The sequence below is a fragment of the Podarcis gaigeae genome (assembly GCF_964106915.1).
Source record: "Podarcis gaigeae genome assembly, chromosome: 3".
Classification (NCBI taxonomy): domain Eukaryota; kingdom Metazoa; phylum Chordata; class Lepidosauria; order Squamata; family Lacertidae; genus Podarcis; species Podarcis gaigeae.
In genome coordinates, this window is record NC_139680.1 from 50,659,925 (window position 1) to 50,673,585 (window position 13,661).

At 40.1% G+C, this 13,661-nt stretch overlaps 1 protein-coding gene across 3 annotated transcripts in view; it reads left to right on the forward strand.

Moving 5' to 3' along the window:
* The window catches only part of LOC310840876 (uncharacterized protein), a 58,199-nt gene that overhangs the window by 13,365 nt on the left and 31,173 nt on the right, over positions 1 to 13,661 (forward strand). For 2 of the 3 annotated variants that reach the window (XR_014562234.1, XM_083731022.1), the window contains 14 exons: positions 585 to 727; positions 1,112 to 1,264; positions 1,767 to 1,865; positions 2,351 to 2,515; positions 3,650 to 3,762; positions 4,829 to 4,958; positions 5,055 to 5,258; positions 6,422 to 6,614; positions 7,790 to 7,917; positions 9,360 to 9,560; positions 9,672 to 9,793; positions 10,880 to 11,108; positions 11,712 to 11,914; positions 12,892 to 13,050. Coding sequence is in view for 1 of the 3 variants with exons in the window: in XM_083731022.1 (XP_083587148.1) it covers positions 585 to 727; positions 1,112 to 1,264; positions 1,767 to 1,865; positions 2,351 to 2,515; positions 3,650 to 3,762; positions 4,829 to 4,958; positions 5,055 to 5,258; positions 6,422 to 6,614; positions 7,790 to 7,917; positions 9,360 to 9,560; positions 9,672 to 9,793; positions 10,880 to 11,108; positions 11,712 to 11,914; positions 12,892 to 13,050 (2,242 nt within the window). In the remaining 2 variants the exon portion in view is untranslated. The remainder of the gene's footprint in view (positions 1 to 584; positions 728 to 1,111; positions 1,265 to 1,766; positions 1,866 to 2,350; positions 2,516 to 3,649; positions 3,763 to 4,828; positions 4,959 to 5,054; positions 5,259 to 6,421; positions 6,615 to 7,789; positions 7,918 to 9,359; positions 9,561 to 9,671; positions 9,794 to 10,879; positions 11,109 to 11,711; positions 11,915 to 12,891; positions 13,051 to 13,661) is intronic. The other variant, XR_014562235.1, reaches the window with a different exon arrangement.

Consider the following 13,661-nt stretch of genomic DNA (forward strand, 5'->3'; position numbering starts at 1 on the left):
ATGTAATGTATAGAAGATGGCATAGAAGTGTCTGGCCCAATGCTTCATTTTGGTGTGATACATGGTAACATTGTCATCTGGGGTTATCACGTGCTAATGAATATTGTACATCAATGTTGTGATGGTTCATAATTGTGGTGGTTCTTGAATGGGAGAGCCTTCCAGTTAGGGAAGATGGGCCAAAGCTTACTTTGGAATGCAGGGGCATATAAATCTCAGTTTTTTTAAGTCGTTCTATTGAACTCTGTTTCAAACTGTCAGGTGAATAAAAAACTAGGAGCTCATGCCGCCAAGACTATCGCAGCAGCCCAACTATATTTACATCCTTTTATTTGTGATTTTAGGCTTACAACCTGGCCCTTCAAAAGGCTGGCCATATACTTTTCCAGTCTTCCTCAGTGGCCTACTGTAATTTTAATAGTTTAAGGTGTGAGTGTGTGTAATATTATATATATATATATATATATATATATATATATATATAATGATGCACCACCAGAAGCATAAATTCACCTGAAGGCAACTTGGCAGCATTACAAAGTTTGTTTTATGCATCTTTTCAGTTTATTCTTGCCTTCTTATAGGATTCCAAGCCATACTTCCCCAACACACTGCAGAAATTGAGGAACTAAAGCCTCAACTCAGACGTTTACTTTCTAAATTTCATATCAAGTATGATGTGGAAGACCTGAAGCATTCTGCTGATGAGATGGAACTTTTTTCTATGGTAATTTAATGGTTGCTCTTATATTACTGTATATAATATGTATACTGATATGGTCCCTCTCCTCCCACTGAAAGTCTACAGCTAAAAGAATAAACAGTTCAACCAATTATTTACTTTGATATCAGCAGAATTAAGTCTATAATGATCTCCCTTCTGAATTTTTTATGATCCTCCAAAGTGTAATAGTAAGGAATTTGGGGCAAAATCCAGAGTAATATAAGTACAATTAAATCCCATTTTAAGTCAATAGAAATTCATTATGATGTTCAGTGAAGCTTAAGTGCATACTACTCCTCTCTCTGAACTATCTAACATAGTAAATATTTTGCAGTGCTCAGTGGAAACCTGTTTACTAGTAGGGCATCTTTTTCCTGGGATGCTTAGGTCATACATGAGTTTAAAAGCATTTTCAGAAAACAACAGACAATGAGAACATTTCCTGTTTATGATGCTGGGACGCCTGGATCAGAAACCTGGGGTACCAGAGACCCCAACATGGCTTTGAAAAAGAGAGCCAACTGGATTCCTTTCATAAAGGTAATAAGACCTGCATTTGGTTGTTCTGATAAATTGTCTGCTCAGGCTAAAATATCTAAATTCCCAGCTTCTCACTAGCAAACCATGTGTACTCATCTTGAGTTAAAGTGGGTTAAATGGTCTCAGTTCAAAGGCTCTTGTCCAGAAACTTGGCATATGCAGAAATATGATTGGCTGCTACCTTTGACAGAGGTGATTGGATATTTGGACAGAGTAGTGGGGTGGCTGGATTCATCCCTTCCACAATGGTTAGCACTAAGAGCAGCAAACAAATGGTAAGATCTTTGCACACATTCATTTCTGTACAACATTGGCACACCTGGATCAAGCCCAAATCTGCTGAGTACTAGTTTTTTCTTTCATGCAAAGCATCCTTTAGTTCCTGTATGCACAAATTTGTGCACACAAAACAATTCAATATGTCCCAATCACCTGTGCTGCATTAGAATGAGGAATGTGTTTTCTTTATGTTCCTTACACATGCTTTTTTACTGACAAGCAGATTAAACCTAACCAAGATCCATGGCAGCAAAAAATGTTCAGGAAACTGGAGCATCGGAAGGTTGATGAACTTCTGCAGATTCAGTCAAAATTTTTAGAGGTAATAAAAACTGCTGAGTAACTGTTTCTCCACTCCCCACGTCCATTTTTTTGCATTTCAAGGTTCTTGGTATATTTCTAACTTGTATCCACTTCTATCAAACCTGTCTCCAATTTGTGTGATATGTAGCAGGTTTACGTCAAATTATTTATTTTTACTTTAAGTGAATCAAAACTTTTTTGGGTATTTCAGGATGAAGTTTTTAAAAAATCTACACTCATTAACAGGAAAGAATTCCACAGTCAGTGATTCCAAAGGCTGTTTTTACTCAGGACACCATGAACTTTCATTTTCACATTTTGTCTTTGCGATTTATAGTGGAGTGGGGTGTTTTTTTTAAGTACTCTTATGTTATGTCTAAACTTATTTGCCATTCCTTGAAATTTCAAATCGCTCCGTTGGATCCAGACAAAGTTAGTCTATATTATCTGAACTGTGGCTTCTGGTTTTGCTAAAAGTCAAAATATGTTGCTGTGACAAACTAGGTTTCCAATCCAGAACAAGTGATGGAGGTTCTTCAGGAGCAAGCATCTGCAGTGCTAGAGCCAAGATCAATGACATCAGCTTTTAGTACTTTTACACCTTCTTTTAATTCACAACAATATGATCAAATCTGGAACAAGATTTACCACAACTCCAGATTCCATCAGGTAAATATGCAGAAGATTTTATAAACTGAAATTTGTGTAGGTCTCTATAGGGATTGTGTATATTTTCTTTTAGAATGAATTTTGTTACTTTTGAAGAGGATCCTCCAATTCAGGGTAAGTTAAAATATTATGTGACAACTGAGCTCCCATTTGACTACCGTGTATTTATGAAACTGCTGTCCTTGCTTTATTTTGTGATGACTTGCATTTTGCTTCATAATAGTTGGACCTGATAAAATGCCACCACCAAATTCTTGCCTTTTTATTACTTCATATAATCAGGCGTCAATATGAGTCATGACAATAAGATTATCACTCAGTGGGGTTGGTTTCATGAAAGTTGAGAGCATCGTTTAGGATGCATGTATGACTAGTATCTCAAATGGAGTCCTGAAAGGTCTGTGTTCCAAAATATAACCCCACCACCAGTTACTTCTTTGTTTGTTGGTGACTTCGGCAGTGTAAGAGATTCTCAGTCTGCTTTGAAGTTGATAATGGTTTGTGAAAGTCCAAACAGGAACATAATACTTTTGTAAGAATAGACTAAAAATCACAGAGCAGTGTGCTAGCTTTTGAATAGATCATAGGGTGGTATTCAACAAAGTAACTGTCTAGCGCAAGGTTAATACTAGCACAATGGTGTTTCTCTCCCTTTCCTTCCCTATGTGTGCCATGTGCAATCCCAAAATATGTTTGGAGGTTGGGGAGGAATCCAGAATACATCTTGCGGGGGGTGGGAGTGCAGGAAGAGAAGTTGAGGAGGATGTTCCATTGCAAAAGGAGAATCCTTGTGCTGGCAAAACATTGTCCTTAGTCCTGTGTTGAATACAATTCAGAATGTGTGACAGAGGGATCCCACCCACCTCCTTGGAAAATAATGGAATAGAATGGAGAAATCTGTTTGGTACTTCTTTTTTGCAGTCCTTAGTAGGTAGCAAAGGTTGATCTCTTCGTCACCATATATTGCTGCTGTACTAGCCATTTTGATAGGTCACAAGTTGTACAAGCAACAAGGGAACCAGTGGGCTATGATGTAAGGATTCCTTTGTTCATAATTTTATAGTTACAAAAAGCTTGAAAATGAAAACTTTTGTGTGTGTTTGTCTATAATAACTAGCCCTTAAATATGGACAGGAGCAAACCAGTGATGATGTTGATAATCCTACCATGGCAACTGGTGAAAAGGAAATGGGACACTCCAACATTAACAAAACCTCCACTTTTTCAAGAAAGAAAAAAGACACAAGGTGAAATGAATATTGCCGGTTCCTCTGTGTGATGCTTGTGTTTAATGCTAAAAATGAATGGGCTGTACCAAAGCAGTCAAAACACAAATGGAAGGGCAGCTTCTCAAATTGCCCTATCTCCTTCCCAGTGTCAAGCACTTACCCAGGCATTGGGAAGGAAATATGAGGGCTCTAGGACCCTGGCAGAGCCTCACACCTCTTTCCCAAAGCTTGGTTTAAGGCGGCACCACAAGGATTAGGGGGAGGGCATCAAATGGCCTTGCACTGGGCAGCATATTATCTTTTTTAAAAAAAGATATTTATTGAAGTTTTAAAAGTTATACAAAAAAAAGTAACAAAAACAAAACACAAACACAAAAAATAACAGATATATATATAAAAAATACAAAACTAAAAACTATTTAAAAACAAATAAGGTTTCGTTCCCTTATTTTCTTATAACTTACTTCCCTGACCTCCTCATACCTCCCCTTTCTGTATTCCAATTTCTAATTATTAATTCAACAAATCCTCTCCCTTAATTTTCATTTAATTTTTAACCTTTCTTTTCTTTTTACTTAATCATTACAGCTGAAAACCACTTAGTTTCTAAACCAACATCATTCTAACATTCATTAATTTGCAATATTTCCTAAGATAGTCCTTAAATTTCTTCCAATCTTCTTCCTCCGTCTCTCTTCCTTGGTCTCGGATTCTGCCAGTCATTTCTGCCAGTCCCATATAGTCTATCACCTTCATCTGCCATTCTTCCAAGGTGGGTAGATCTTGTGTCTTCCAATACTTTGCAATGAGTATTCTTGCTGCTGTTGTTGGGCAGCATATTATCAAGGTCCACCCCTGCATATGTGTACTCACTGGCACCACCTTAAATGTGATTGCACTAACACACTCTCCTGGGCCTTCTAAATGTTGTTCTGTTCTGGAGGTTTCCATGTGAGTGATTACAGTAGGAGCTTTACCTCCTAGAAAGCAAATATAAAGAGATTATGCAATTTAGATGTAACTGAGAATCTCTTTGAGGAACAGTAATTTAATTAAATTTCTCCTTCTTGGGGAAAAAATGTAGTTACACAACGACCTTGCAGCTGCTGGGGTTAGATGAGGACATGGAGGCCGACAGCAAGGGGCTTCCCATGAGGAAAGGAGCCTACTTATCTCTCCTTCTTTTGCGTCACTTGCAAATCCGAGAGCTGCAGGTAAAAAGAAAAATTGCATTCAAATGTTCATGTTATGCAAGACTGTACATAATAAGACTTATTTTTATTTCATCGTAACCGTCTCATTTGTACTAGAGAATTTGTTTGGGCATCCTCAACTACTTCAGATCCGTTGAAAGAACCCTAACCATCAGCACCTCGGGTCTTGCCTTGAGTGCTGGCCATCTGGTCTCCACTGCTGAAGATTCCTGTTGGGTAAATGCAGCCAAAGGGGGCAGAGGTGCCTATGGTGGTCTTGGTTCACACCCCTATGTGCATTACACACCAGCCGACTATAAGGTGAGGCATTTGGGTACTTTGTAAAATAGCTTCATAGACAGACACATGAATAAAATAGGTGCAGCACCAAGGTCAACGGGTGTTCCAGCTGACCTTGCATGCAGAAGGGCCCTGGTTCAATCCCTGCCATTTCCAGCTCCCTGGAGAATTGCTGCCAATCGGAGTAGAGGATCTGAGATAGATGGACCAATGGTCTGACTTAGTGTTAGGCAGCTTCATATATATATGGAGTAGGTCCTGCATGTTACAGGATATAGCATATGGGGGCATTTAGGGGAATCCCCAGTCTCCTTACAACCCCAGCTCTATTTATGACAATCTGTATTTACCCAAGCTGATGAAGTGCAGGTCATAAAATCAAAGCCATATGCCTTATGCGGAAAGGCATGTGAGTGTTCCACATCTGACACAGAGTTATAGATTTCTTATCTCTGTTCAAAGGTCGAAGCAGACAAATTAACATTAGGCATATGCCTTCGTTGTATTGCTTTCAATGCCAGCTAAAGCCTTTTTTGCTTAGCCAGGCTACCCTGTTATGTAATTTTCTGGTGCACATTTACTTTTCAAACTTTATTTCTCATTTGAAAAATAATTTTCAAATAATTTGTCTATTTTTATTGCTATTGTTAAATGGCTATTTTATACCATTTTATGTAAGCTACTTATGGAGGGTATTTTTAAAATTAAGTGGTGTATAAATTTCACTAACTAAATAAATGCAGCAAACACATGAGCAAAGTCTCTCTCCTGTACACTGCAGCCTCCCCCACTACTAAAATTACTACCCTAATCGTGTATTTTCAGAAGTGCCCCATGGATCTCATTGGGACTTGCTCACCAGCAAGCATGCTTAGTCTTGCAGCCTTAAAGCAATCTGTTCTATGGATGGGTCAGACTTTTAACATTCAACATTTGCCTTCAGCTTGAAATTCACAAAAAATACACTGCTTCCACTCCTAAATCTCATTGCCAACCAGAACTGAATCTTCCTCCACAAGTTTACAGCAGGTCAAACTCTTCCATACCTTTACAAAACTCTTGAAAGTTACACACACACATGTATGTACGTGTGCCCACATGCCCACATGTACATGCACTGTTTTATTTGGTACTTCTAATATGGGCTTCATCATGTGTTTATTTTTAATCTGTCCCTGGCACAGGTTCACAGTGTGCAGTTTATGGAGTTTGCAGAGGTAGAAAACCATGATGATTTTTACACCACAGAGGACATGTATGTTCACACCCAGGATCAGCGAGGGGCTTTTGTGATGTACGATGTCGCCCTCCAGGACCTGAAAGAGCTAGAAAAGCAGCTTTTGCTTGTGGCAACCCAGTACATTGAGGCAGGGAAAGGTAAGAATCATCACAGTTTGGTACACTTCTGCAAATGAGAAGGACAGAGAGGGGGGAAAGGAGCACAAATAGGAATGATCATTCACAAGGATGATCACCAGCCCAAAAGTTGGTATCCCAAAATCTCGGCCAGGGTGCCTGACTTTGCTAAATGTCAGTTTATAGTAAGCTGCTTATTGTCAGCTACTGAGCCAGCCTAGCAGAGTGGGACTCTGGACTCTTTTCATATGGCTGTGTGAAATGTTGAGGTCTATGTCAGTGTTTCCCAAACTTGGATCTCCAGCTGTTTGTGGACTACAACTCCCACCATCCCTAACTAGCAAGACCAGTGGCCAGGGATGATGGAAATTGTAGTCCGAAAACAGCTGCAGACCCAAGTTTGGGAAACACTGGTCTGTGTCAATGGTGACACAGCAAGCACCTTTAGGCACCTCATATCACAATGTCTAGTCTATATTTGTTGTTGGACTGGGGCAAGGGACCTTTTTCAAGTAGAGGACAACCTTCCAAGGGCTGAATGTCAGTGGTGGGTGGGGCCAGAGGATGTCACTCTTTTCTGCAGCAAGCTTCTTTCCAGCCAGTGCCAGATTTACGTATAAGCTAAACAAGCTATAGCTTAGGGCCCCACTCTCTTGGGGGCCCCCAAAAAATTTAAAGGAAAAAAACCTGGATGTACATTTCCAAAATACGAGATGAAAAAACAAATAAAATAAAACCTATATACAGCAACAGTATTTGTGTTGTGTAGGCTCCTATGATGTAATTAGGTCCATAAATTACCATATAGCATATATTCAACACAAGAAACAGCGACAATTTGTTGTTGACAAAGGACAGCTGGACATATAAAGGGCCCCATCACTTTCAGTAGCTTAGGGCCTCCTCAAACCTGGCCCTGTTTCCAGCAATGTAAAACCCAGATGTTTATCACACTCATCTCTCCAGCCTTCATTCAGGCAAGCAGGAGGTATCATTACAGTTCAAATATTCATCTCACCCAGGCAAAAGCACTTAAGAGGTTGTGGAACGAGGTTGGTGGGCTGTGTGTGGCTTGGGAGAGACCTTGGAGCCAGATAGAGAGGTTTGGAGAGCCGCATTTTGTTAAGTAGGCATTGTTCTTCCTTAGCTTGCTGGTTTCTGTGGAAATGCCTGTTGTGCTGTTTTTCCTTTTTGAGGTCACAAAGCATGCCGTGATTCCAGTAATAGCAACTACTCAGCCTGGGCTCATGCATCAGTGGATCGATCTGCAGTAATCCTTGACCTTTGGACTTGTGAAACAGCTTTCTTAGAAAATAAATGTCAGGTGTATATATATATATTCCCACATTATTTTTAAAAACCAACCAATCTGAGCTCCTGTTACATTCAATATTTTTTTAAATTAAAATTATTTCTCATCCTTGTTTCCAAAGTTGCCTAGGGCTCTCTTTGTGTGTTGGACTGTTCAAACCAACTATACTTGCAAACAGCGATCATTAGCATTTTTTGAATACAGTATTTGATATCCCCCTTCGCCCAGTCATCTTATGTAGCTCTAATAGCTATAATGTATCTGAAAAACTTAAATTAATTGGTTTGGATATTTTCCAGAGCTATCATAATTCAAGTGTGAGATGTGACAAAATCCAACGCAAATATCAGACTAATGTTTCATTGATTTTCAGTGGGCTTACTCTAAGTATCACTTTAATCTGAGTGCTCTATTGTTATTAAATGAATATGAAGCTGATTTTTTAAATTATACTCAATTTTTATCATCTGAAACACAGTACTACAAAAGAACTTGCATTACAAAACATTTTATCTTGAAGCATTTTAACTCTCCTGTTCCACAGCCCATCCAGCTCTTCCTTTCTAGAAATTAAGGTATCTCTTTCCCAAAGTCCCATCCCCAGAATGGCTAAGCCACATAAAACATAGCTGACTACATTAACAAATAAGAGAGAGAGGTGAAATAGGGAAAGTTAACTTTTAAAAAAATAAATAGAGAGAAGTCGTTAAGGAAAAAATCTAGGTGCGAGGCTGCTCAGTCACCCAGCTCATCGGGCAGAGCCCTGGGTCCCTGCAGAATAAAGGAAAGATTCCAGCCACCAACCGGAGCAAATAGCTGTAGACCAAAGTTTATTGCGCAATAGGTTCAAAGAGCAAATTTGAACCCCAAGGATGGGGTGACAAAGACTTTTAAAACTTTCCCACCATATCCCAGAATACAGTTCGTACAGCATCATTGCTACATCACTGACATGTCACAAAAGGGGAGGGGTTAACCTTGGCAAACAGGTCCAGACAAGTCCTTGGTACAAGATTAGCATGAGCAGACATGGCAGGGCAAGACTCAGGTATAAGATTAGCATAGACAAATATGTCTTAAGTACCCACCACCCAAAAGTACAATAGAAGTTCCTTTGCATGTCTGGAGCCTGAGGCGAGTCAGGTGATGAGATTTGGCTTCCTTTGGCTAACAATGAGCCCAGCAATTGTCACATCTGGGAACTTCCTGGAGTCCTTTTTCAAGGGGAAAATAGCTTTGGAATGGAGGAAACTGGGAAAGGAGATGATTTTATATTATTTTTAAAGCTAGGTAACTTCCCTGAGCTGTCAAGTTGAAAGGATAATATTCAGGCATAATATTTGTAATATTTAACTTTAAAGATGTGCCCCCCCCGATAATTTCCGTAACAGAAATTATCATTTTTTAAAAAAAAAAACACCACCTACATATTTTTGCTTTAAATCTATTTTCAGCTTTTGAATAGTTACTTCGAAGCATATCAACATGCATTAGATTCAGAAGAAAGATTTACTTTGGCCCAAGTTGTAACAGACATCATGTACAGACGCCCTCGATTTGATTTCCATCTTGGGTATTTTGTGAACATCTATAAAGATGAATGTGCTTGCCTTGAGCTTCACCTACAGGTGGTGAGAGGTGTACTGAACAGACAGGTTAGTGGACTCTTTGAGTTTTTTATTTATTATTTTTAATCTGTTTTCTTACATTTATATCCCACCTTTTCTGCTACATGAGGCTTGTGTTTTTATTTATTTGGTTTTTAGATAGATAACCAACGTGAATATAACCACAGGATTTGGCGTGATGGTCCCAAAGGTGGCACCTGTGAATTTGGTTTCCCCCCATATATAATTGCAAAACAATTAATTGCTATTAATAACACCCCGTGAGTAATGTCTGTCTCTCTTTATCATAAGATTCAAGTACTGTATTATAAGGGACTTGCTCAGTCAGAATCTTCCACAAAAAGTCACACTGTTATCCCTGTGAATTAAAGTGAGGTTGACGCAGATAAGCTAATCAAACTGTAGATGTGTAGCTTTGTTTTGTCAGCTTTCAAACGGACCTACTTTGCACATAATGTTAAGCCAAATGAACAAACGTGACTTTTCCAAATGAAGATTTTATTGACAACATTGCAAAGGGAGGTTTACAAAGGGTTTTCAGCTCCCCAACCACACCCCACATTACTCCTTTAAACTATGGAGGTTTGAAGGAGAAGCAGGAAGGACAGCTGGGAGTGCACCTTCCTCACCAAACCTCCCATCCCATTCCCCATTGACCTTGCCAAACCTCCCTTTAGACCCCTCCACTGTTGAGGGAAGTCTAAGAACATGAGCAACAAAGGGGAGAAATATTTTCTCACATTTGTCCCCTCCTGACTAGCAATGGTAGCAAATAACAGCAGGACGGAAAGGAGATATTCTCTCCTTCACTGCTGCCTCTTTGGTGGCAGCAACAGGACAAAGAAACAAAGGAGAGAAGGCCTTCCTACCCTTCATCCTGCTGTTGCTGTCACTGCCACTAACAGGAGGAAGGGGTGACAGGTGAGGTGGGCAGTGGCAGCAGAGTATGGCAGTTGCTGAGGAGGTTCCCCATCCTGGCCTGCCTGTTCCTTTGTTACTCTCCCGAGCCAGCCACCACCCATGCTGCTAATTCACTTGGCTGGTCAGCCTGCCCTGCCTGCCTGGGCTGCTCACCTACAGTGCCGTTTGCATGGCTCCCCATGATGACATTCTTACATTGTCATTATATACTAAGATACAGAATGATTTAAAAATGGAGGATATGTATTTACGCAATTTACATAAAACAGTATGTAAAAGTTTGTGTGGAATGTATCAGATTTCAGGTTAGCTTAAACAAAACTATCATTTGTTCTATTAGGCTCCTTGAAAACAAAAGTTATTTCTTGTAATGTAATGATTCTATCCTTTCATAATGCTTTTTAATTTTGTTTTTGTTTTTAAAGTTCGGCTTTGAAGAACATTTATTTGCTCGAGTTCCACCCTTCCCTTGGCCTAGTATCTTTAGTTCCTAAAGCTCTGGGTCATATCCTCCAGGAGTTCCAGCAAAGCTGTAGGCCAAAGACAGCCAGGGAGGCAATTAATCTGGAAAAACATGTGCTTCAACTTGCCCTGGACACATGGCTGACCATGGAACAGCCAGAGTCTTTTTATGGCTCTCAAATTCAGAAAGATGTACGTATGTCTTCTACATTCTAAATCTGTGGTGATTTTGTCTTGTTTTTAAATAATTCAGGCTATGATACACATTCTTACCTGAAAGTAATTGCCCTTTTATTTAATGGGACTTACTTTCAAGGAGACAAGCATAGGACTCTGCTGTTAGTGATGTCTGTTGCAGACTCTACACATTCATGTCAGTTAAAATGGACTGATCTGTTGATATGGTCTACAAATCTTCCTTCTCTTGTTGACACAATCAACTAAAAGTTTCAATACAAACTTTTAAGGATTTTATGCTTGTGAGCTGGACAAATTCAATGGCACCCTTGTGACCTAAGGTTAAACACTCACGTATTAGCTAGTAGAGAACAATAACAGTTATCAACCCATCTAGGAGCTCAGAGAACCTTTATTGTTCTTCTTTAGCTTCAATGGAATCTTCTAGCTAATCCCTTTCACTAATACACATAGGCATTCTCCATTTCAGTGTCAATTAAACCATTATATTTAAGAGCCTTAACTTGTCATCTGAACCTGGGCTCGTGGTTTGATAAGACAATTAAGCAACAACATTATTTTTACTGACTGTTGAAAGGAAGTGTATGTCCCCCATAGTTATTCACAGAAGTTCTGGTTGAAGATCCTTGTCTTGTAAGAGAGATTGCTATGTCAGCACTGAAATCAGCAGAAGAGGGAAAGCAGAAACAGGGGAAAGAAAAGCAAGCTTTTATTCTGAACATCTTCTCAAGGCTCCTTGAACTTCTAACCCTCCGCCATCGATTGATAGAGGCAGCAGTAGAAAGTGCACAGCTGCAGAGGTAAAGTAATGGGCACATGGGATGGCAATGCAGGGAGCTATAGAAGAAGAAGAAGAAGAGTTTGGATTTGATATCCCGCCTTTCACTCCCCTTCAGGAGTCTCAAAGTGGCTAACATTCTCCTTTCCCTTCCTCCCCCACAACAAACACTCTGTGAGGTGAGTGGGGCTGAGAGACTTCAGAGAAGTGTGACTGGCCCAAGGTCACCCAGCAGCTGCATGTGGAGGAGCGGAGACACGAACCCGGTTTCCCAGATTACGAGACTACCGCTCTTAACCACTACACCACACTGGCTCTCTATATTGAAATCCCATTGAAGAAGGATTGAAAGTAACCATTAAGGACTTTTGTGCAGCAGGGTTTTTTTTCCTACTCTTGGGGTATGTAGGTTAAAATGCATATCCAGTGACATTTAGGTCTCTCCTCTCGGCAGTCCCTCCAAACCACTATTTCAGGTATGCCACCTTTATTCCACCCGGATGAGGAACCCCTTTCAGCCCAAGGGCTGCATTCTCTTCTGGGCAACTGTTTGGGACCCACATGCCAGTGGTGGGCGGGGCCAGAGCAATGAATGTGAATTTTATCTTTGTAGAATAGGCTAGTTTCCACACCCACCCACCCACTCTTCCATCCAGGCAAGCAAGAAGCACGATCAGAGTTCAAGGACACATTCCAGCCAAGCAAAAACAGTCAAGGAGTGTGTAAAGCATAGCAAGTGTGGGTCCTGAAGACCAGACAGAGATGTCCCCCAGCCCCGAGATTCCCCATCCCTGTTTTATACCCACAGTCAGATTGCCCTCTGTCTCCCACACCTGTTGAGACACAGAATGATTCTTAAACTCCATAATCAATAGAGAGCACACTTGCTGGCAAACAAAATTTCTGTTTCTAGCAAAGCAAGAGTTGCCAGCAAGGGTGACCCTGACAGTGGCTAAAGAAACATTGCAAAGTTAGATGTATGTGTTCTTTTCCTTTTAGACTCTACAAAGAATTTGCAGGAGAAATGGGCTTTGATGAGTTCCATTTATACTTAAGGCCCGTGTACTTTGAATTTGCAACTCACAAAGAGAAAGCAGACCAGCCCTCGCCAATATTTGTTACATCTCTTCTAGAGCATCATGACAGTAGTGTGGATAGGTAAACCAGAGCTTTATGGGTATTGTGGCACATTTTCCTCGTCTTTCGATCAGCCCCAAACGCAACATATCTAGGTCCAAATGATGTGGAAATAGAACAGCTATTCTTTCTTAAAACTTTCCAAATTGATCTTCTTTCTAAGCAGTGTCATAAAGTATGACTGGAACTTCTGTTGTTTTAAATTCTCCCTTTTCAGGATTAGTATTTAAAAAATAAAAAGCTAGTATAATTTCACAAAAGAAAAATGCATATAAGGAGTGAAATCAAGCCCCCCCCTGCCCCACCCCGCCGCCAAATTCAATGCAGCTCATCTATTTCAGGGTTTCTGAGGCACCAGTGTTTATTAACACAAACTGCTGAAGGTTTATTCCATGAAAGAGACCATAGCTGCCATTCTTTTCCAGTAGTATTTCTTAGAGGCTGGGATGTGGATACTCCATAATCATACAGATATATTGAGGGCCAAGTATTCACATTTATACTTAAGGTCTGATTAACTTTGCCCAGTTAATCATCCAGCCCTCAGTTGTAGCATAACACTCTCTCTCAGTCTACTCTGCCTATTTGTACTGTATTCTCAATAGGCCCAGCCCTCCTAGATTTGCAAAATT